Source organism: Peromyscus leucopus, chromosome 6 (assembly GCF_004664715.2).
Source record: "Peromyscus leucopus breed LL Stock chromosome 6, UCI_PerLeu_2.1, whole genome shotgun sequence".
In the NCBI taxonomy this organism is placed as follows: Eukaryota; Metazoa; Chordata; class Mammalia; order Rodentia; family Cricetidae; genus Peromyscus; species Peromyscus leucopus.
Window position 1 is genome coordinate 106,077,579 of NC_051068.1, and position 23,712 is coordinate 106,101,290.

The 23,712-nt window shown below is 40.4% G+C and overlaps 1 protein-coding gene across 6 annotated transcripts in view; it reads right to left on the minus strand.

The window, feature by feature from the left end:
* Tet2 (tet methylcytosine dioxygenase 2) overlaps positions 1 to 23,712 on the minus strand; it is an 82,520-nt gene that overhangs the window by 13,979 nt on the left and 44,829 nt on the right. For 4 of the 6 annotated variants that reach the window (XM_028857217.2, XM_028857224.2, XM_037207124.1 and 1 more), the window contains exons 3-6: positions 7,479 to 10,762; positions 5,516 to 5,606; positions 4,244 to 4,337; positions 3,057 to 3,265 (exon numbers count right to left, since the gene is read on the minus strand). In XM_028857217.2, coding sequence (XP_028713050.1) covers positions 3,057 to 3,265; positions 4,244 to 4,337; positions 5,516 to 5,606; positions 7,479 to 10,716 — 3,632 coding nt within the window. In that variant the 5' untranslated portion in view covers positions 10,717 to 10,762. Of the gene's footprint in view, positions 1 to 3,056; positions 3,266 to 4,151; positions 4,338 to 5,515; positions 5,607 to 7,478; positions 10,763 to 23,712 lie in introns of those variants that run through there. The other 2 variants (XM_028857238.2, XM_037207125.1) reach the window with 2 other exon arrangements.

The following is a 23,712-nucleotide window of genomic DNA, read 5'->3' on the forward strand; positions in this document are numbered from 1 at the left end:
ACAAAACTATTGATCTAATGTAACTGATGAACACAGATGGATAAAGTTTTGCATATTTAAGAATACATTAAGATCATACACCCTGGTAGAGTTGGTTTTATTCTATCAATGCACAAATAACTTCAGACATCACATGATCTTCAACAAACATACAAAAAGCCTTTGACAAAGTTCAGCATTCCTTCATAAGACGTTCTAATGAAACTAGGGATAGAAGGAACCCATGTCAAACACAATAATAAAGAGTACAAAGTAAAGCCACAGTCAACATATGCTATATGGGGACCATTTCCTCAAATCAGGAGTGAGGCAAGATTATTCATTATCACTCTTCTTTTGTAAGTCAATGCTCAGTCTTTTCAGGAAAGCACAAAATAAAAATAAAATAAAATAAAATCCAGCAGTGGATTTTGGAAATAGCAGTACAGGTTTAGTTCCTATCACCCACAATTACCTATATAACTCGGGCTCCAGAGGTATCCAAGTCCTCTGGCCTCTGTGGGTACTAGCAATTGCATGAACACATCCACACAGATAATTACTAAATAAATAAATAAAGATGGCAAAGAAATCTCCTCAGCTTCTTTATATACCAAAAATGAACTTGACAAGAATGAAATAGAACTCCTATTCACAATAGTTTCAAATCAAGTAAAAAAAAAAAAAAAAAAACAAATGAATAAAACTAACCAAAGAGGTGAAAGTTTAAAACAATCAAGAAACTGGAGCTATACTCATGCATTGGCACAATCAATAATTGGCTATATTAATGAAAATGATCTAGAGTCAAAGCAATCACCAGATCTCAAATTACATTCTTCACACCCTAAGAAAAATGATTTGGTTCCCAATATTCACATGGAAGCATAAAAGTTCCAAATAGTCAAAATAATCCTAAACAGAAGCCAGCAATGTTGTAAGTATCATAATACCTGATCTCAAACCATGCTACAGAGTCATAGCAACAAATCAGCATGGTACTCATACAAAAACAGACATTTAGACCAGTGGATTAAGAATAGAGCTACAGCCCCCTGATTTTATAAAGGTTATCAACATTCAAATTTAAGAACTGCTGCCTGAATAAATGGTTCTGGGGAAATATCCACATGCTGCAGAAGAAAATTCTTTTCAATATGGATAAAAGTAAGGCATTGTCGAAGGACAAATGCTCTTGTTTGAAGTCTTGGACCCCAGCCAGGAAGGGTACTGCCCACAGTAGAATGGGTCTACCTACCTCAATTAACCCTATCTATAGAAAATCCCTCAGGCATGCCCAGAAATATCTCCAAGGTGATTCTAGAGACCGTCAAGTTGACAATGATCAATAAGCCTCACCTGAGGTAATCTTAATGATAGTGAGATTATATGGCTCAAGACAGGGATCAAATGTAGGATATTTAAAGAACTGCAAAAACTAAATACTAAAAACCAAACTCTCATTCAATAAATAAGCAGGCTAGCACTGAAGAGATGGGAAGTATACATGAACCAACAAAATATTTGAACATATTAAGTAAAACATCAGGGAAATGCACACACATTAAAACTGTTTTGAGATTGATTCTACATCACTCAAGTCAGAAAATTTTCAAGGAAATATATGAGATCAATATTGATAATGTGGGAAGGTGAGAATGTGAACCTATGCCAAAAAACTCAAGAGAACTATCATGTCATGGTCGTGACACTCTTGGTATAATGTTTTAGACTGGTTTACATAATCTTTAGTTCCACTTGTTTTCCTGAAAATAATTTCCTTTCCCTATGGGTAGAAATTGATTATGTGCATGCATCACACTTTTTCTTTTTCTTTTGTTTTTTGTTTTGTTTTCCAAGACAGGGTTTCTCCGTGTAGCTTTGCGCCTTTCTTGGAACTCGCTTTGTAGACCAGGCTGGCCACGAACTCACGAGATCTGCCTGCTTCTGCCTCCTGAGTGCTGGGATTAATGGTGTGCGTCAACACTGCGCTATTATTTATCTGTTGGTAGATATCTATCTATGTTAGCTGTATTTCCTGGCTACTAGGCATAAAGCAACAAACAGTAAGTGTGAATGTGCAAGTAAGTATCCTTCCCTAAATCATTTCCTAAATTCTTCAACAGTTGAGAATCTGAAGCCACTGTTTTGGTGTAAGAATAGTAATTCCTGAGCAAGTGTGCCCAACACGCCTTCACTTCACAAAATAATCCGATAGACTGAACAGTATTTTCCATCTGAAGCAGTTCAACAGAAATTTACAAGTCATGTGCTAGGAACTGAACTGAGGGCAGTCAAAGACCGTGAGACTTTGTGATCTAACCTATCAAAATCAAGTCAGTTTTGAATTGGAGGAGTAAATTCTTAAATCAGCCATGACTCAGTGATATACAACCAAGTCTGAGAAACCAGAATAAACAATTAGCAATGGAATTGGTAAACATGGGCATATCCTTCTGTAATCCCAAATGATTCTGTAGTTAGGATTAGGTAGATTTGAAAAAACTTAAATGATTTTTCAGCCAACTGTGAGAAAATGTAGCAGGAGAGCCTTCCTGTACTTCAGCATCATGCGGAAATTCACCGAAGAGGAACAGAGAAAACATCAGAGAAAATGCTTTGGCTTCATGCAGACAGGACCAAGTTAAACCAACAACAGTAACAACAGATACACAGCAGTGACATATGGAACAGTATTGAAAGGGGAAGCCAATTTGTACTACAGAAGTGATGAACTAGATTACATAGAAAAATGATTTCAATTTCTACAGAACTTCTTACAAATCTTTAATTGATAAGGAGTGCCAAATTATGACATGAGAACTAAAATAGAAATTAGGGTAAAACTAATTCTACCTAAAGTCATATGGCTGCAGACACTTAGATATTACCAGAAACTGCTGCTGAGTAATGACTTATGGTCTAAGTAGACAGAATATTCCTAAAAATCACTATGAATTATTCATTTTGAAATAAATAAAGCAAGTGACCTCACTTTATGTCAATAGACAATTTCAAGTCCTGCTTGAAACACAACTATATCCCTGGAGGGTAGGAAGGGTCTTAGCTCCACTTACTCTTCATTCAGGGCACAGCGCCGACTAGTGGGTGCACCGTGTTTACTCAGGATCTCTGAACAATCTGTGTAGAGTTGGTCAGCCAGACTCCTTGGGATTCCATCCCATATGGCGATGAGAATCACAATCACAGCAGCCTCACAGGTGTGGCCAGCTCGCTCTCGAACCAAGCACATCAGCTTCTCCTCCACGGTCATTCTTCGAAGCACCTGTGTGAATCCATAGCCCACCCAAACAGTCCCACCCCACCCAAAACAGAACCAAGGTCAGTTGGTTCCAATAAGTATCCACTTGCATGTGCATATTTTTTCATGTCTTGATCAAAATTATCACCATCTGCCCAGGTATACAGCAAGCACCTAATCAACTACCACAAAAAGATATAGTACAAAATTACTCCTCAATGGCTAGAGGCCTGATGTAGTGGGGCAATTAAATGCTACTCTTGTAGCAAGAACTACAGAAAAGACATGTAAGGTCTTAGTTGAGGTTTTCATTAAGTGGCATTATAAATAACCTGGTGCTTAAAGGATTAAGGACTGTTTCTTCACAATCTAAGGACTATGATTTAGACCAGTGCTTCTTAATGTTCCTAAGGCTATGACCCTTTGATACAGTTCCTCATGTTGTGATGATCCTCACCCAATCATAATTATTTTTTTGCTACTTCATGAGTGCAATTTTGCTGTTATGAGTCCTAATGTAACAGATGTGTTTTCTGATGGTCTTAGGTGGCTCCTGTAAAAGAGTTGTTTGACCCCCCCAAGGCTCTCAACCTATGCAGGTTGAGAACCACTGCTCTAGACCTCAACTACTAAATTATTTCAATTTAATGGTTTGTTCATGATTTTAGAACTACACTACCTTAAGAATACAAGATGACGGGCTGGAGAAATGGCTCAGAGGTTAAGAGCACTGGCTGCTCTTCCAGAGGACCCAGGTTCAATTCCCAGCACCCATATGACAGCTTACAACTGTCTGTAACTCTAGTTCCAGGGCATCTGACACCCTCACACCAATGCACATAAAATAAAGTTAAATAAATTATAAAAAAAAAATACAAAATGACACACAAGATGTTCATTCCAACTGGCAATACTCTTTGGCTTGGGCGAGCCAATTCTTGAGGTTAGATGAATCAAAATGATCAAGACTGAATAGCAAGAGCACTGACATGTCACACTTACCCATTTAGCAATAGGACATCCCTGAGAACTTTTGCCTTCTTTACCAGTATAGATGACTTTTTCAATCCTAATAGCTTTACCCTTCTCTCCAAACCTTAAAGAAACACACACACACACATACACACACAAACACATAATTAGTAGACTACTTCAAGAGGCAATCAAAGTTAGGGGTTTAACTCATTAAATAAACATTCATTATTTTATTTAAAAGTTGGTATAAGCCAAGTAATGGGTTAAGTCTCAAGTCTTTTCTTCAACATCTAAATATACCAAAATTAGTTACTCTGCAATTATATGTTGAGTAAAAAATACTGGGAAAGCTATCTTTCTATATAAAGTACAAAATAAGTTAGTTTGCTCAATTCAATTTTTGAAACCATATACCATTTGATTATCACCCTTTACTAAATTTATATTACAACTTAGTGAAATAAGTTTTTAGAAATCTTGTATTTCTAAAGAAATCCGGCCAAAAGTATCCCGCTATTTTTAAAAGTCAGAACTCTAGAAATAGATTGTATTCCCTGTACTCCAGATGCTGTTTAGAGAAATTCACTACCTCTGCCAGGGTGTAGGACTACAGGTGGATTTCTACATAATAAATTACAAGTGCATAATCCACAGAAGAATGCAAGAATGATACTGTGTGTGTGCTGCCCACATATATGAAAATACGCTTGAATACATGTCTGCTTCTTAAGAGCAAGACAGAAAACAGCTTGGAGCTTTATCTATAAGAAAGGCCTTCTGAGTCTTTTTGACATAAAGGAATTAAGTGTAGATACCTTGGACTGACAGTTTTGAAAAGCAAATGGAGTCTCTTAGTTAACCTTTCACTCTTGCTTTCTTCTGTAAGCGAAAGAACTCATTTGCAAAGCTGAGACCTAAATCAACGATCCCAACTGCCTTCCCTTTTTATTTCTTGGACACATCACCACGTGGCAGGAGAAGGCTAGAGTGAGGCCCCTTCATAGCCTGCGCCGGCCCTCTCATGCCTGGCAGGTTGGCTGGATGATTTTTGTTTGTGCCTGGGTTTTCCAGCATCCATTTCCAAATGGGCAGCCTGTGCCAGCTAAGCAACTATTTGTCCTGTCAAATATTGTGACTCTGTAGTGAATAGCAGTGTGTTGGGTTGGCAACCCTGGAATAGCTAAGCCTACTGATAATTACTTGATTTACAATTGTTTACTGCTCTGTGTGGGGGAACTGGAAAAACTGCTGTATACAAAGGATAAACGTTAATCTGCCCTGTGCCTTTGAGTTAATTACCTTTCTTCCATGATTGTTCTAATAGCTGCCACATTAGGACCAGCTGCTACATGGGTATAAAAAGGACCTTCATCTTTTTCAATAATTTGTTCTGTTGAGATAATAGAAGATTATTATTTTAGACCTCAATTATACTAAGTATTAAGGCTACATCCAAAGATTATCCCCCAGCTGCACATTAATGGCCCTAAGTAACTTTCATTCTTTTTCCTTTAAATTAGAGTACATTGGTGGCTTGATCTATTAGAAAATGTGCCAAGTAATACATACACAATGGCTACTGACAACTTATCACTACATTTCAGACATAGCATAAGAAATTATTTTAAATCAAGTATATGGAACCAAATAAAAATAAAGGAATTAAAATATGTAATAAACTACAACACAAGTTTTCTAAATAGAAAAAAAAAATCCAACATGAATCATGCTTGTCATTTGAAAACTGCAAAATCTTGTCCTCTTCCACTCCAGATTAGTCAACTTGTTGAGTCCATTTATTCTACTCCTATTTTCCCTCAACATTTAATGAGAACTATTTTCACTGCTCTAAAGTTATTACTTTATGAGGGATCCTCGAGAATCCAGTAAAAGGGCCAGTTGTAAGAGTAAATGTGAGAAGTTGGTGCTATGACATTTGCTACATGTTAGCTCTGTGAGGCAACTTATTAGCCACACACAGGGCAGAAAGACCTCCCCCCACCAGCCTACCAAGTAGACGGCACAGTACATTGTGTACAACATGGCGGGCAGGGGGGGGGGCACTAGACAGTAATGAACCCTGTTCTTCTAATGTCTTCAACTATACCTGTGGGGAGCAGGTGCTATTGATGTCTTCCAGCTGCACAGCTATTACACAACACAAACTTAACAAAAGGCATGTTTAAAAAATACCATTCATGGCTGGGCAGTGGTGGCACACACCTTTAATCCCAGCACTTGGGAGACAGAACTCTGTGAGTTCGAAGCCAGCCTGGGCTACTAAGTGAGTTCCAGGAAAGGCACCAAAGCTACACAGGGAAACCCTGTCTCGGAAAAAAAAAATACCATTTCTATAAAAAAATAAAAGAAACCCACAAAAAGGAACACAAACCAATGCAGACTGTTAAGTGAGAAGGGACTAAGTGTACTCAATGCTTTAGCACTAAGGGCTAACTAAGTACTTAAAGTCTTGTAACTAAGTACTCAGAACTTTGGTACTGCAATTTTCCAACTTTTCAAGATTAAAGATAGTAACCTCTTCAATTCCCAGAAAACTACTAATCTTTAACCACAACTTTATAAATATGGTTTTTATGGCACTGTTTTGTTGTTTAAAAAGCTCCATGAGTTGGAGGAAGTAGTTGTTTTTCCTGTTAACAAATTTTCCTGCCTATATGCCTCCCCTAAGAGACAAGAGTCAAAATAAATAGATCAAGGCTGGGCATGGCGATGCACGCATGGAATCCCAGCACTCGGGAGGCAGAGATGGGCCAGCTGATCTAAGCAGTGACTTACAAGACAGAGAGGGCTCGGAGATCCCATCTCAAAACCCAAACAAAACAAGATCTAGGGCTGGAGAGACGGATCAAGCAGTTTGAATTCCCAGTACCCCATGGTGGCTCAGAACTGCAGTCCTATGGGATCCAATGCCCTCTTCTGATGTGCAGACAAAATTCTAACATATACAAACAAATTGTTAAAAACGATCTAAAATACATTTATGCTTTTAAGATCTGATGATTAGAGGGGAAAATGAACATATTCAGTGGGTATTTTGGGCATTGGGGGTTGGATTCAAGTGAAGTTTTTTTTTTTGCTTTGCATGACACAAATGTCTGTGAAGACAAAAACGAGTTTTTATGAGCCTTTACAATTGGCTCCCAGACAGACTCCAGCTTTAGCAGGAAGAAACTCTCAAATATGAAGATAATTAGCTAGTTCTGGAAGACACCGTGTGCCTCAGTATATTACTGGCACTTACCTACACATCTGCATGATGGGAAATCATATTGAGTCTTGATAGGTACTTCTGAAAGATTGTTGAGAGTGTTACCAACGGTTCTTTTGGTTGGCGTCTCATCTGTAGCTGGGGTATGGTTCTCAGATTCTGCAGCTTCGGTTTTGGTCCGACAAACTGTGATGGTGGATGGTGTTTCTCCTTTGATTTGTTTTTGTGGTTTGAGAGTCAGAGTCAGGGACGCATTGTCAAACAATGAGTGGAGCTGAAACTGCTTCAGATGCTGCTCCATGGTCTCAAGGATGCTCTTGGGCACCCCATGATCACAGCGTGGTGGGGAAGTCTCTAGCTTTATCCTATTGGGTATTTTTTCTTCGGGTGCGGACACTGGGCGTTTACAGGAAGAGGGTTTGGATCCAGGCTCAGTCTTGATTGGTCTGTGCATCTGACTAGGGGGACAAGAGTCAGCCTGGGATTGCTGTGTTTGTTGCTGTTCTTGCTTCTGTAAGAGGAGAAATCTTAGGGCAGCATGCTTCTGAATGTCCCTCTGAGGAGGGATCTGCATCTGACTTCCTCCTTGCTTGGGCACAGGGAGTGCCTTTGCTTGATAATGCACCAAGTACCTCTGCTGAGCAAGTTCAGCTAGCTTTGCTCTCTCTGTCTCTTGGCTTTTGCCTTGAAATCCCTGCAGAGCCAGGGTTTGTGGAGGCTTCTGTTCTTGTTCTGGAAAGCACCTGTGATGAATGTCCTGATTTGGGGTCACATCATTTGGAAAGTATTGCATGTTTTGCAGGTTTGGGGTCTTATTTCCTGCAAAGAGTCCAGGATGTTCAGGAACTGGGTGTGTATCGTTTGAACAGGGAGTCTGTAACTTGCTTATATTTGATTTTAAGGTCTTCACATAAGGAGAACTTTTACTACTCATATTCTGTACTTGCTCCACCCCCCCTTGGGTGTTGTTATGAGTGTGGAAATTACTTGATTTTGAATACTGGTTTTCAGCACTATAGCATTCTTCCACTTTAATCTGGCTGGTACATGATGTTTCTCTGTGCTTATCACTGCTACCTTGGAGGTGAGAGAAAGTCTGAGGCATCTGTTCTTCAGTCTTCCTCTGTAATTGCTGCTGCTGGCAGCTTTGAGGGAGATTTGAGTTCTGGGATGCTTGTGTTTGTGCTGCCTGCTTATGAGGCTTAGGTTGTAAAAAGTTTGAAAATGGTTCAGTCTCTGTGGTCTGTTGATTCAAGTGCTCATCACTGGAGGGATTCGCTCTTTGCTGGAAATGAAAGAGAGGAGCACTTGGGGCCAGCACGTGAGCGCCAGGAGAGGGATCTGCCTTGGAGATGCACTCCTGGTATGAAGTTGGTTGGAACTGTAGATGTTGGTCCCCCATACCAGGAGAGTGTCCTTGATTCATCTCCACTTGGTACGTTTGTGACTTCTGCTCTGGCTGAGCAGTTTTCTGGATGTAAGGTTGATTTGCAAATCCTCCTGGCATGTTTAAATTTCTAGTGCACTGTTTAGAGGACATCTGATTGGAAGGGCTGGCCTGATAACGAAGGACTGATTGAAACATTGCATCCTTATATTTTTGTGGTTGACTTATATTTTTGTGGTGCACTTCAAGAAAACGAGAGGTCTTCAGTTCAATCCATCCAGGTTTCAGATAGCGCTGGGCTGCCAGCACTGAATCTTGGGTTTGTTCCCTGTTTTCATCCTTCAGAATCTCTCGTTCCCTGTGTCCCATCGGATGCAGGTTGTGCTCTTGTAAGTCTCCACTGTGGCCATGATTTGGTGGGTAATATTTGAGATGTTCTGACATTGTTCTTGTCTGTTCAGAGCGCACTGAGACACCATTATTCTGATGCCCTTCTGGAAGCATCAATGAGGGGTTGGATGTATGCACAGAGGGATTCGGACTCTGGCAAGATGATGACGCCTTAGGTTGATGTTCTATTTTCCCTTCCCTTAAGAGAGGTGCATTACTTAAGGGGTGGTGGTGTTCTTCTTCCAAAGCCCCATCATTCAGAGTGCCTTTTCCTTCCGAAGGAAGCTGAAGAATGACGGGAGGGGGAGAAAGAAGCAATCGTATTGGTGGAGTCATGGTAGTGGCAGAAGTGGAATCTTTAGTGAACACTGAGCTTTGCCTGAAGTAAGCACCATTGATTTCCTTTTGCTTTAAATACTGTTCAGAGCTGCCATGAGAAGCTTGCAAACCACTGTTGGAACTGGAACAGAATTCTTCAGCAAATAGCTTCATGTTTCCTTGGATGTTTTTGCTTTCCGCAGGAGATGGACCTATCTCCAAAACTGATTTTTGTTGGTGTTCTGGTTTCTGGAAGGGACAGGTACCTAGCACTCCAGCTGGTTTGCTGGTAGTATCAGCAACACAGGCCTCAGTCACCATGGCAGCTGGCTCCAGAGGCAGCTGGGAGCTTGAGGTCTGTGGGGAATTGATCTGCTCTGAGGTATGCGATGGTTGAGTGATCTCACTAGACAACTCATTAGTAGCCCGACTGTTCAGGGCATTTACATGAGATGTGGTATTCTGCACTGTAATGGAAACACAATCTGGACAACACTGAGATGCTGTTTTTTCCAGGAGTTCACCGTGTGTGTTTTCCACAGAAGGGGCAGAAACTGTAGCACCATTAGGCATTAGCACAGCCTTGTTTTTAAGTAAAACGTTCCTGCCATTTTCCCCTTCCTGATTCTTGAGAATCCACAACTCTGTGTTTTCAACTCCATTGCAGTTACAAGTCGGGGCACTATTGATGGCTGTATCTGCACTTTCCTGGGCTACAGAGGGCACAGCTTCTCTGTTCTCACTCAGACTGGAGACATTTGGCTGATGGCTGCTTTCACCTGGGTTTCTCTCTTTGCTTTCCCCGAAGTTATTACCTTCTCCCTTAGCTTTTTGGTCTAGTTTCAATTTCTTGTCCAGATGGAGCCCAGAGAGAGATGGTTCACTGACAGTGCGTTTTATCCCTCTATCTTGCAAGCACCTGGAATACCCTCTGCCTTCATTTATGGTGTCTGGACTCTCACAACTGCTCTGGCTGCCTTTCATGGGGGGTATTCCATAATAGCTTTCGGAAGATTGCCACTTGATGTCTGCATTTACTTCTTCTGGATGATGTCTCTCTGCTAACAGGCTTCCAGTCTGGAGTTGAGGTTCTGTCTGGCATCCGGGAGAAGGTGATGGTATCAGGAATGGACTCAGTCTGTTGCCCTCAGGATGGGTGGTTCTGTCCTGTTCCATCAGGCTTGCTTCGGGGCCATCCACAAGGCTGCCCTTTGAATTAATCCTAAAGAACACAGACACAGAAATTGAAAAGGCATTACACCACCAATACCTACATATAGCAACTAGATACTCATTTTCATGTTTTAGCAGCCAAAAGCTACTCTTGTCTTCCTAGCATGGAGAAAAGGAATAATGGAATCTCAGATTCTTTGAGAAGTTTATATTTCACCAGTAAGTAGTATCAGAGAAAAATCATTTTCTCCAGCAATTTGTCCAATCACTTACTGGAACTGTCATTTCTGCTTCCCTATGTATTCCTTGAATCATCTATATTAAAATCCACTCAGTTCTATTTTGTCTTATAATCTCTGTAACAGTTCTTTGAAACTGGATCCTCCCTCAAGTTCTTCAAGGCTGCCTCCAATTTGTTATCAAAGATCAAAAAGAATGTTCTAAAATCTAATTCCAGCATCTTCCCTCCTCTTCATACCTAGTTAGTTCTGCCTGACCTGTATCAGTGGTTTTCAAACTCTTCCATTTAACAGGGAGGGACATCACATCTCATTTCACTGTTGTCCATATACTATGGGGTGATGTGGTGAAAGACGCAGCTTTAAGATACCCATTTGGCTACGGGCTAAAGTCAGTGCAAGGTGATATGTGTAGCATGCAGGAAGCAGACACGACCACCTCCAAGCATGCCACTTCTAGGTGATTTTCAACAAAGATAGATGCCCACTTTAATAAAGATACCAACTTGAATGAAGATTCCCTATCTAAGGCAGGCGAGATGACGCAGCGCGTTAATGGCACTCGTCACTGAGCTGATGACTTGAGTTTAATTTCCAGCACCCAGGTGAGGAGTGAAGTCCTACAAACTGTCCCCTGACTTTACACCTGTCGTGGCACACACCTAGTGGGGGGAACACTATTTTCTGTCTGGACTAAAACAGTGTCGTATTAGGTTAGTGGTTAGTTACTCTTTAGACAAGACAAATGGAACAGAGGAAGAAATAGGTTAGAAATGCTAAAAAGCAAAACTAAAATGATTTATTATTAGATTTAGCAGGGCACAGCTGCTCACATGTTTAACTCCACATGGTTAGGGGATGGATGAGTCGACAGGACTTCCGGGACAGCCAGGGCTATATGTATACTGAGACTCTGTCTCAAAAAGATAAATATATTGTACACTGGTCAATGAGAAGAACCCGCTTAAAATGCTGTCATCACTTCTAAAGATTTAGTAAAGTAGCTCCCAAAATGCAATTAGAGCCTCAAAACATAAAAGCCATCCGAAGCTTTATGGCAATAAAATATGGCAGTTGTAGCAGAACGAGGAAACTATAAAAGCTCTCTCTATGTATATGCAATAAGATCGCCATAGGACAGAGTTGAGGAGTGAAAGAAAGTTAGGGAAGGAAATACACCCCGCAGCTAGATGTTCTGAGAAAGAACGGCAGCCAGCCTGGTGGGCAGCAGCTTCACTCTAGTATGTCCCCCCAAGTTTCTCACTAGCGTTCACCTAGAACCTCCGTCTGCAAATGTAGGAAGGTGCCTTACTCATTTCAACAATGGCTGTCCCAACAATTTACAGATCTTATTGATGAACTATATAGGATTTCTAACTTTTTGCTGCATAAAAAAGACAATGCTTCGACATCCACAAAACCTGAGTAACAACCAGGCGGTGGTGGCGCACACTTTTAATTCCAGCACTCGGAAGGCAGAGACAGGCGGATCTCTGTGAGTTCGAGGCCAGCCGGGGCTACCAAGTCAGCTCCAGGAAAGGCACAAAGCTACACAGAGAAACCCTGTCTGAGTAACAAATACATAAATGGGCGGAAAAGCAGCTGAAGAACAGCAAAATGGGAAGGGGGGATTGCTTTTAATTGTCTTTATACTTTTAAGTGTGCATTGCACAAAGAAAAATGGTATCTTTCTATGTTTCAAATGACAGGTGAGATTGACATCACCTAACATAGACATGAATACATGGTCATATTCAACTTCTGCACCCTTGATGTGATATATATATATATATATATATGTTGAAATGTGCCATAAGAATGAAAAGAACCACTGGATTTCAAGCCTCTCCAAAAAAAAATAAGAATGTAAATATCTCATTTTTTGAAAATATCCATTATGGGCTAGGGATGTAGCTCATCTGGTCGAGTGCTTGTCTGCCATGTACAAAGTCCTGGCTGGCTTCATTCAGATCCCAGCACCACATTAACCCGGGCAGATGGCAGGTAACAAATAGTCCTAATACTCCAGAGGATGGTGAGGGCAGGATAATCAAGGTCATGGTTGTCTTCAGCTACATAGTGAATTTAAAACCAAAATGTCTCAAAAAATTAAAATAATAAATTATGTTGGATGTCAGTAAACGGAACCAATTTTCCCTTTTGGGGAAATGTCAAGTTCCACATCATGTATTCCATCCTATTTCTTTTGGGTTGTTCTGGGGTTGAGGGAGGGGAAGGAAGGAAAAGATGTACTCTTGGCCACTGTACAACCAACCAATCCACACACACAGCAATCAACTGTTATTTACAGCTACAGACATATGTATATTCCTGACGGTAAAAAAAGACTTGAGGCTCTGTATACAGTGCTGCCCTACCTAATTTTACAGCTATGAACTGAAGTATTTTAAACATTCAATACATTAAATAATCCAGTCCATGTAATTTTCATTCTTTAAAGTGTCAGGGTAAAAATTATAATAGATGAAGCTCAAAAACCTTTTAAACATAATAATAGTAGCTCCAAAGAAATAAGGTAACAAAATGAAGTTCATATTAATATGAAGGTTTAAACACAACAGCAGTTTTAAGCACCAAATTAAACAGAAGTACTCTGTGGCAAGAATTCATTTCCTGTGTAAACCCAGTAGCTGTGGAAAGCTAATAGTTCAGGGAAACAACTCCCGGGTCCGAGGATAAAAAAGGAGATGTTGCCTTTGGCTTTTTAGTAAGTCCTAAGCCACACTTATATGAATAGTCAGACTATTATAGATCCTGTAGTCGTTTGTACTTTCAATCATGCGTGTTTGGGCAGTATTCGTATCAATCAGAGAGAATGAAGAAGTCTCGTTGCTGCAGCTGTCAGGCTTTTGTTTTGTTTTGTTTTTTTAAAGCTGACAAAGTCATGGTTTAGACAATCTTTGGGTTGTATTTGAGATATTTACCTAAAAAAATCAGTTAAGATATTAAGTTATTTTTCAAACTGTAAAACAAGGAACCATTTTCAAAAAACTATAAACTTTTGCTGGAGTTAGTTATTTTTGCCTGATTTTCCTCAGTCCACTTCCTATTGCTAATAGCACAGGGTTGGGCAGGTCAGAGGCTTACTTTGGCTCTTCCCTCTCAAGTGGAACAGCCTGCCTGCTGTTCTTGTCTGGAGGTAGTGCAGGGCATGGCGTCACCAAGGCAGGAACCATGTGTTTGTGTGTGCTGGTCTCTTCCTCTTTGCTATGAAGCCCCCTATCCCAAAAGACCTAGGCTGGACCCCAGAGCCCCTGCAGGTTGTCATTTGACCCACACACTGCCATCATGAGATTCCATCATGGGGACCCCACCCCATGATCCCAATTTTATCACCTCTGAATATACCTGAATACCTCTAAATACACCTGAATATACCTCTAAATACCAAGTTTACCCTCTCGGTTACCCAGTGAGGATTAAATTTCAACCATGTTTTACAGGAAAACTCATAGCATTTCCTTCCTCAGTTGAAAATAATAACAGATATAGATTTTATTTATTCTTTTCTGCTCTTATAAGTGAATGGCCAGAAATAGCTATTACTTAATTTATGAGATTAGACACTTCTAAAGTAATGCAATTACTGGAGATTTGTAGATGGCAACCATTTATTTATATTATCTTGTTTGCTCCATGAAGATATTTTTCATTTAGACTGAGAAGCAATGCCATCATCATCATCACTATAATTTTGAGACAAGAGCTCACTCTGGAGCCCATGCTGGCAATCATATCCAGCTTGAGCAGCAATTTTGTAAGAGGCATTAGACAATGTCACTCATGAGGACATTATTAGCCAATCAAAATTAGGGTGCTATGTCCTTTGGGAACCTACAAACCTGGCTGGCTAAGCTTCCCAGGTTTGCTTTACATGACACCTCTTTTTTTTTCTTTCTTTCTTTTTTTTTTTTTTTTTTTTTTTGGTTTTTCGAGACAGGGTTTCTCTTTGTAGCTTTGCGCCTTTCCTGGATCTTGCTCTGTAGACCAGGCTGGTCTCAAACTCACAAAAATCCGCCTGCCTCTGCCTCCCAAGTGCTGGGATTAAAGGCGTGTGCCACCACCGCCCGGCGACACCTCATAGTTTAAATGCTACACTTCAAAAAAAAAATCGAATAACCATACACTCAGAGTTGCATTTAGGGGTCATGGCTATTGAAATCCACCACCAATTTCTGTTAAGAATTTATACCTAGGGCTACTGAAAACGATCAGCTATTAGTTTATTTGGAAATCAAATGCAAGTTCCCTGAGCTTAGCATATATACTCGGATAGCCCCTCTGGCTTTCAGAATCACAGAATGGCATTTCACCTTTGAAAGACATTCAGATGACATTCAAATATGAGCGAGGGCACAAGGTATTAATAGTCCAAATGATGTATGAAGCATTTCAGAGTATCAGAAAGGACTTCATTGTGTGCCCACTTTACAGATGTGAATACTGAGAAAACCAGAATTTATCTTTGAAAAGAGTAGCTCCTACTGGGACCCTGCAGCTCTCTGAAGCCCTTCCCATCACATAGCATGAAAATGCATGATTTGGGGAGATTTTATTTTGACCTTAAATTCATATTTTGCCCTTATTTGGGCCTGTTTGCCTATTTAGTATTAATGCTCTAAAGGCAGTTCAATACATGTCTATAGACCTGTAGTTATTAACAGATTTATGGACATTTACTTATCTTTAACCAGGGCCTCATTTCCTTAGATGGTTTGAAATAAATATAAAATGCAAACACTTAAAATGTGGAATATGAGGTTTCTGTAGTTATTCTGATACTGTTGAACTCAAGATCCCCCTATCTCACAGAGTGCTAGGATTGCAGGTGTGTGCCACTGTGGTGGCTGCTGATTCCCTAAAATATGATGGGAATTCCCAGCACCCTCACAACACACCTCACAATGGCACCTCACAACGGTTTATAATTCAAGTTCCAGTGGGTCCAACTCCCTCACATAGACATACATGCAGGCCAAACACAATATACAATATATATTTTTAATGTTTATCCTTGAGTATTCCTCACAATGCCTGGCTGTCTGAGGAACCAAAAGTAGTGGTTATATCAACTATATTAGATACATCCCCTTTTGTTGTTGAAAGTTTAAGGTTAGAATTATAAGACAGTAATTTAACAGAAATATAGGAACGTGTAATCATTTTATGGCCATTCCCATTCCATGATATTAGCTAATGTCACAGACTGACCAGAGGTCCAAGTCTACAAAGCATGTTTATGCTGGGCGTGGTGGCACACCTTTAATCTTGTCTTGTCTATATAATGAGTTCCAGGACAGCCAGGAATATGCAAAGAGACCCTGTCTCAAAAATCACAACAAAAAATGTATCTCCATTTAAAATACTGCTTTTTTGAGGGGTAGCTAGCCTTTTGGTTTCCTGAAGACAAGGCAGGTCTTAGCCATCGTAGTTTTCCTGAGTTTAATTTTGCGCTTTCTCCTGCCTGTGACAATAATTAATTATAAATTCAAGTCACATCGACAGCATCTGTGAAACAATTACTGCACGGAGGGCTGACTCTGCAGTCTAATCCATCATAATTATGACAGTCCTCTTTCAAGACACTATGATGCATGACTTAAAAATAGCACATTAGTGTGCAAATGGATCAGCATCTCATTTCACCAATGTGCATTTAGCGTTGTAATGTAGCTCCACACCATTTGACTCTTTCCAAATCACTCAGAGGGTAGCCATATCTCTCACCATAGAAAGCTGTAGATGATGCTCAAAATTTGGAGGGTTTTTTTGTTTTCTTTTTGGCTTACTGATTTAGTAGGCGATATGTATTTTCCATCTCTAAAAGTACAAATACATTTATACAATAAGGCAGTAATTTTTTTCCTATAAATACTCCTTTTACTCTTTGTCCTAATATTACACACACACACACACACACACACACACACACACAGAGAGAGAGAGAGAGAGCCATCAAATGGTGAACCATGTCTGTGTGTGAATCTATTCAGATTCGTGGAGGTATAAACACTTATGGCTGGTTATGGACAGGGAATGCAAGTCCATGTTCTGGCATTAGCCTTAGGGGATCACTCTATGTCACCCTGTCACTTCCAGTGACAAGTTTTATTCTTTCTAGTAAACTTATTGTTAGGAATAATTTCTTAGCATGGAGACATTTGATTACACTTCTTACATACATGGCAATAATCTCCAAAACAATGTTATGGTCTTATTAACAAGGTAGAACACAATTTACGTCAACTATACATTCATTTCAAGATATGTTCAGTGAGCCATATTGTGGTGGTAAATGCCCATCACCCCAGAACCAGACTGAGAGAACCAAACATCAAAGGTGACCTGGATTACTTAGTAAGCCCATCTCAAGTGTACAGGACAATGGACATCATGCATGACTATTGAGTGTCCTTGATGACAAGGCTCCTGTAACCCAAATGCTGCTTTGGAGTCTTTTCTCTACCAAATCCTGCCATTTAACTTTCTTGCTTTCCTTTTTAAGAAGATTTTATTTGTATCTCTATTTATTTACTTTGTGTGTGTGGGGGGGGGGGTGTGGCCAAAAGAGGACACCAGGGACCCTATTCTATTACTCTCAACCTTGTTCTCTTGAGGCAGGGAACTGTATCAGTTAGTGCCCAGCAAACCCCAAGAATCCTATCTCCACTCCCCCAGCACTGGGTAATAGGCATCCATGTAAATGCTGGTACCAAGGTCAGCAGAGGGTATCAGAGTTGTAAGTGACTGGACACAGGTGTTGGATACCAAATTCTGGTCCTTTGATGGCACAGTGGGCACACACACTCAACTTCTGAGTCATCAGCTCAGCAGCCCTAGCTTACTTTTCTTAGTTGATGTCAGTATGGTTCCTACTGTTTGCCTAAGAAAAACTTACGGGTCACACATGAAGTAAACAGCTGCCTCTGTTCATCCCCATGCTGGCCTTGAACTCTGTTTAGCAGAGGAGGTTACAGGTGTGCACCATCACAGCCACTCTGTGCACTGTGGGGTAGCCAAGCACTTTTTATCAACTGAGCACATCTCCCACCCTATCTTATATTTCAAAATAAGTTCTTGCTAACTTTTCAGTGCAAGCCTGGAACTTGCTCAGGAGCCTAGATAGTCCTTGAACTGTGTATCCTCCTGCTTCAATCAAGCAGCTGAGATTATAAAGCCAATACCAACAGGCTAGATTGTAGTCTGACGTATTGATGAATATGGAGAACATGAGGTGACGCTGACTTTACTATCACCCATCTGGTAAAAGCATTTAATAACGAGGAACTGGCATGCTCTTCATCTCTTGAAAAGGGATGCGTGGGGCTGGAGAGATGGCTCAGCAGTGAAGAGGAACTGTGGCTCTTCCAAGGTTCAAGTTCATTTCCCGGCACCCACATGGCTAAGGATCTTCTGTTAACTCCAGGTCCAGGGGATCCGATGCCCTCTTCTGGCCACTGCAGGCACTAGGCACACAAGTGGTGCAGTTGTATGTGCAGATGAAACAGCCACACGTAAACATTTTAAATTAAAAAAAAAAAAAATCTGTATGTCAACATCCTCGGAGAAGGTCCTTTCTAGCCTTTCTAAAGCTGATTGGACAAGACCTTACACACACACACACACACACACACACACACACACACACACACATACACACAATCACATGCATCCATCCTTCCTGGGGTGCCACCGTTTGGAGGGGAGGCTGTTGGGATTTTTAGGAATCCTCATTGGGACCATTTCATGCCCAGGTTTAGCAGTATAAGATGATGAGTTTTAATAGTTTGAAATTATCTGGGGCCGGGCGTTGGTGGCGCACGCCTTTAATCCCAGCACTTGGGAGGCAGAGCCAGGCGGATCTCTGTGAGTTCGAGGCAGCTGGGTACCAGTGAGCTCAGGAAAGGCGCAAAGCTACACAGAGAAACCCTGTCTCGAAAAAAAAAAAAAAAAAAGAAATTATCTGAAAGAGGCAAATGCAGGGAGAAGGGTGTCACTAATAGTGAAGCAAGAGATCACTCCACTTCAGATTGCCACCCACCAGTTAGAAAGTGAATGTATTTGCAGTCTGTAAAAACTAACCAGGCTGAGAGGAAATGAAATCTAGTTGGAATGTCACAAGCACATTTATAATCCATAAACTGAGAGTCAAATTTTTCATTTTCACTCCACTCCTCACTAGAATCTAACCATAAGCAGGTTATCTTTGCTTATGGTTATTCTTCATGCAGTGCTTAAAATTTTCAATTTAAAAAATGAAAGTATTATATATATGTAATTTTGCTGATAGTTTATCTAGAATCAATCTTTCCAAGGGACAAGGCATCTCCCCACAGCAGAAAGAGGCTATGGGGTGGACTCTGTGGGCAAAACTGAAATGGATACTGACATGGTAATAAACAGATAAAGGGGAGAAAGTTCTAATACCAGGGACATCCTATCTGAAGAATCTGTTTGTGAGACAGAGACTGGATTTGGATACCTATCTCTCACAGAGGACATCCAGTAGCTAACAAGGTCAGTCACAAATGCAGGAGCCCCGAAATTTGCCTTCTGGTTTACACAAGGAGCTCTAAGTGCCTTTCAATTCTCCCTTAGGTCTGCCCTATCTCAGGGGAGGGGAGAGAGGACACAGTCAATGTGAGACCATGATTCTCTAAAGCCATCAGATATTGGGGCTGAGGTACAAGCTTGAAAGGGAGTTTAAAACATGAAATGTCAAGTCAGAGAAAAAACAGAATAGAGGAAAAACCATTGTAGTGTATTTATGGGACAACTAGATATTTATAGCTCAGGTAAATCCAATACAATGGTTTCTAGTAGTACAGTATTAGAACTCCATAGATATTTTATAATCATTCAGTATTTTTAAGCAATGACATAATTATCCTGGTAAGTCATTCTGTCTTCAATGACAAATATTATTGAATAGACTCCTTTGTCAGGCACTTTTGTAGCCACCAATACATCACTGAATCAAGGAGACAAATACCCTTGCCTTGTTAATCTGATTTTCAAACAGAAATAATAAACTCAATGTTGAGAGAGTCCTGGAAGGGGGTAATAGGGGATTTTATGCAGATTTAAGTATTTCAGGGAAGGGTTATAGGTGGCATTATTAAATACTATGTACTTAGAACAAGTATCATTGATATGGTGAAATTTGAGGCAAATGACAATAAATTTTAATTAACTAGGTTGTTAAAAAAAATCAATGCACTGATTCCTAAAATAGGTACCATCTCTTCCCTTCCTAAGTCAAGGAAGGAATAAAATACGGAAGGAAGGGAAAGCTGGTTTTGGTGGCATCTATCAGGTGATAGCAGGATGATTCAAGGCTGTGCTCAGCTACATAGCAAATTTGAGTAGGCTACCTGAAATCTTATCTTCAAAAACAAAACTAAAACACAAATCAAAATAACAAGCAAAATAAAATACATGAACAAAATGCAGAAAGTGTTTGACTTAACTGAATTATCATGTCCAAAGTGAGCTTCACTTTAAATGTGAAATAGAAATAAAATGCCTCCTTTACTGAAAAACTTTATAGTGTGAATAGTTGCAACATACGAATTTGGAGAATTACATGCTATCATACTCATGAAATCTGCTCTTTCTCAAAGATATTCTGCTTGCTACTTTGCCTCAAATGACATGCCATTTGGGTCTGAGAAGTTTTGTCCAAACTTGAACAGCTCCACCCTCATACTGATTTCGTCTTAATGGACTGACTGCCATCAGTGACAATCTAGTCATTTTTCTTCTTCCTGCCTTGGAAATGATTACTATGCATTCATTAAGGCTACAGAGTGACTCTTGAGAATAAGAGGGATATTCTTAAGGATCAGTATGAGATGTCAATAAATGCATTGCCCATCATGGGCTATAATGCTTCAAGATACCTCACTACATGCCAGTTCTAAGGAAGCCAGGCAAAATAGGTTGGCCATAGTACATACTTAAAACCATAACATTCCACTGAGGCAGAGGATGAGGAGTTCAAGGTCAGACTAGACTAGTTGAGACTGTTCTCATGTTCGTCTATTAAGAGAATTGAGTAAAACAAATCCTCCAGTAAGCACAGGAAAAGAGATCTTGGGTAACCACATATCTAGAAATAGTTTCCCTACACACTGAAAGACAACCCCAACTTGAAAGGTCTAATAAACATTTTAAGATTATGTAGCTAAATGATACCTTTTAGATGGTATCAAAATACAAACAGAAAAAGGTAGAGACTCAGGAAGCAGGTGAGGTAGGCAGATCTGAGGCAAGCCTGGGCTACAGAACTAGTTCCAGGACAGCCAGGGCTACACAAAAGAACCTTGTCTCAAAATACCCCCCCACAGAGAGAGAGAGAGAGAGAGAGAGAGAGAGAGAGAGAAGAGAGAGAGAGAGAGAGAGAGAGAGAAGAGACAGACTTAATAAATATGGGAATTAAGATGTTTTTAAATACAATTATAGTTCTCTGAAATTTGTAGTGTTAGTGTAATTATCTGCTGGGGCTTCATTGAAATACAGGTCAGAGTGACTTCATGTCTTTTTAAAGAGTGTGGTTGGAACAGTTCACAAAGGAAGAGGGAGATCTGAAACAGGCAAATGCAGATGACCAGTTCAGATGATCAATTTGCTGTCCATATCTGTACTCTCCTGGGAGAAGAAATGGAATTAGTTGACCAGTGGATGCAATCCCTAAGCAAACAGATTCCCCATATGAAGCAAGGGAGTTTGTGACAGTATCATGGACAGCCAAACAATGAGCTGGTTCCTAAAAAAAAAATCTACCTCCCAGAAATACTTAATGTAAGTACAAAGAAAAATTAATATATTAAATTCTTCACCATGTTAAACACCTCCATTGAGTTTGATTAAAACAACTTCCCTCAATCCAGACCACAATAGGGCATCTGATCCCCTGGAACGAGAGTTACAGATGGTTGTAGCCACCACGTGTGCTGAGAAGCAGCCAGTGAGCATTCTGAAGCACCTCTCACAGGCACAGGTGGGGCATTTATAGAACAGTCTACAAAACCAGCTTCCCATGGAATAGCATACATTATAACCCTAATTTAGATGAATAATTCATGCAGTTTTAATTAAATGTTTTGTGTAGTCCTGTCTGGCCTGGAATTTGTTATCTAGACCTGTTTGCCTCAGACCTCCTGTGGTAATGCACGCCTTTAATCCTAGGCTGAGGCAGGGGGACCTTGCGAGTTCCAGGCCAGCCAGGTCTACACAGACTTTGTCTTAAAATAGTAAGAAAATGTGAGCCGGGAGGTGGTGGCACACGCCTTTAATCCCAGCACTCGGGAGGCAGAGCCAGGTGGATCTCTGTGAGTTCGAGGCCAGCCTGGACTACCAAGTGAGTCCCAGGAAAGGCGCAAAGCTACACAGAGAAACCCTGTCTCGAAAAACCAAAACCAAAAAAAAAAAAAAAAAAAAAAAAGTAAGAAAATGTGCATAATGGACTGGTAAGGTGATTCAGCAGACAAAGGCTCTTGTCACCCAGCTGGTGGACCTGACTTTGACCTCCAGGATCCACATGATAAAAGGAGGAAACTGATTTACAAATTATCTTTTAGCCTCCATACAAGCACAGTGGCATGCATGTGTCCACATGCATATGCTAATTCATAAATGTAAAAAATGCACAACATGGTGATAATAAAGGGTTACCACCACCACCACAACAACAACAACAAGGTTGGCTGTAGCTCAGGATGGTCTGGAACTCACTATATAGCCCATGCTAGCCTTGAACTGGCAAAAATTCTGCCTTAGTCCCTCCAGTACTGAGGACAGACAGGAGCCACCACGCCTGGTTTAAATACATCACTCCTGAGGGGCTGAGAATCTAGGGAGGAGGGGAATAAGTATAAATTGTTACCACTTGAAACTTAGATGTACCTGTGTAAGCATTTAATATCAAAAACTGTGGGAGAAAGTTTGTCATGGTTTTCATTTATACTGGCGTTCTAATGTATTCAATTGTCTTTCCTTTAACTCAGCATTTCTCTCTCGGTGAAGGGATACAAATTGGTCACAAATTTTTATACATAAACAACTTTTGAAATAGTGACTTTTGAGCCGGGCGGTGGTGGCTCATACCTTTAATCCCAGCACTCGGGATCTGACATCTTCACACCAATGCACATTAAATAGTTAAATTATTTAAAAAAATTATTAAAAAGAAAGTGACTTTTTTTTGAGATAGGGCTATGTAGAAAGAGCAGGCTTTGGGAAGGTTACCAAACATGAAAGAAAATTAACACATTTTTTGCTCCCCTCTCCCCCAGCTAAGGACTGATCCCAGGGCTTTACCACTGAGCTAAATCCCCAACCCCTTATTTTTCATTAATTGTTGTTTTTGTTTTTTGAGACAGGGTTTTTCTATGTAGCCCTAGCTGTCTTAGAATTTCCTTTGTAGAATAGGCTGGCCTTGAACTCAAGAGATCCACCTGCCTTTGCATATGCCACCACACCTGGCTTCAGCTTTTTTTTTTTATAACATTAGTTAAATACTAGGATGATTTATCACATATACATTTTAATTTTAAAAATGAGTATTTATACTAACTTTATATACCCTAGACCCACCTGCCTAGGCATGGTACTGCCCATAGTGGGCTGGGCCCTCCTAAATCAATTAGCAAGTAAGAAAATGCCCCCATAGACTTGACCACAGGCCAATCTGATGGCAGTGATCCTTCAAGTGAGGTTCCCTCTTCCTGGGTGAATC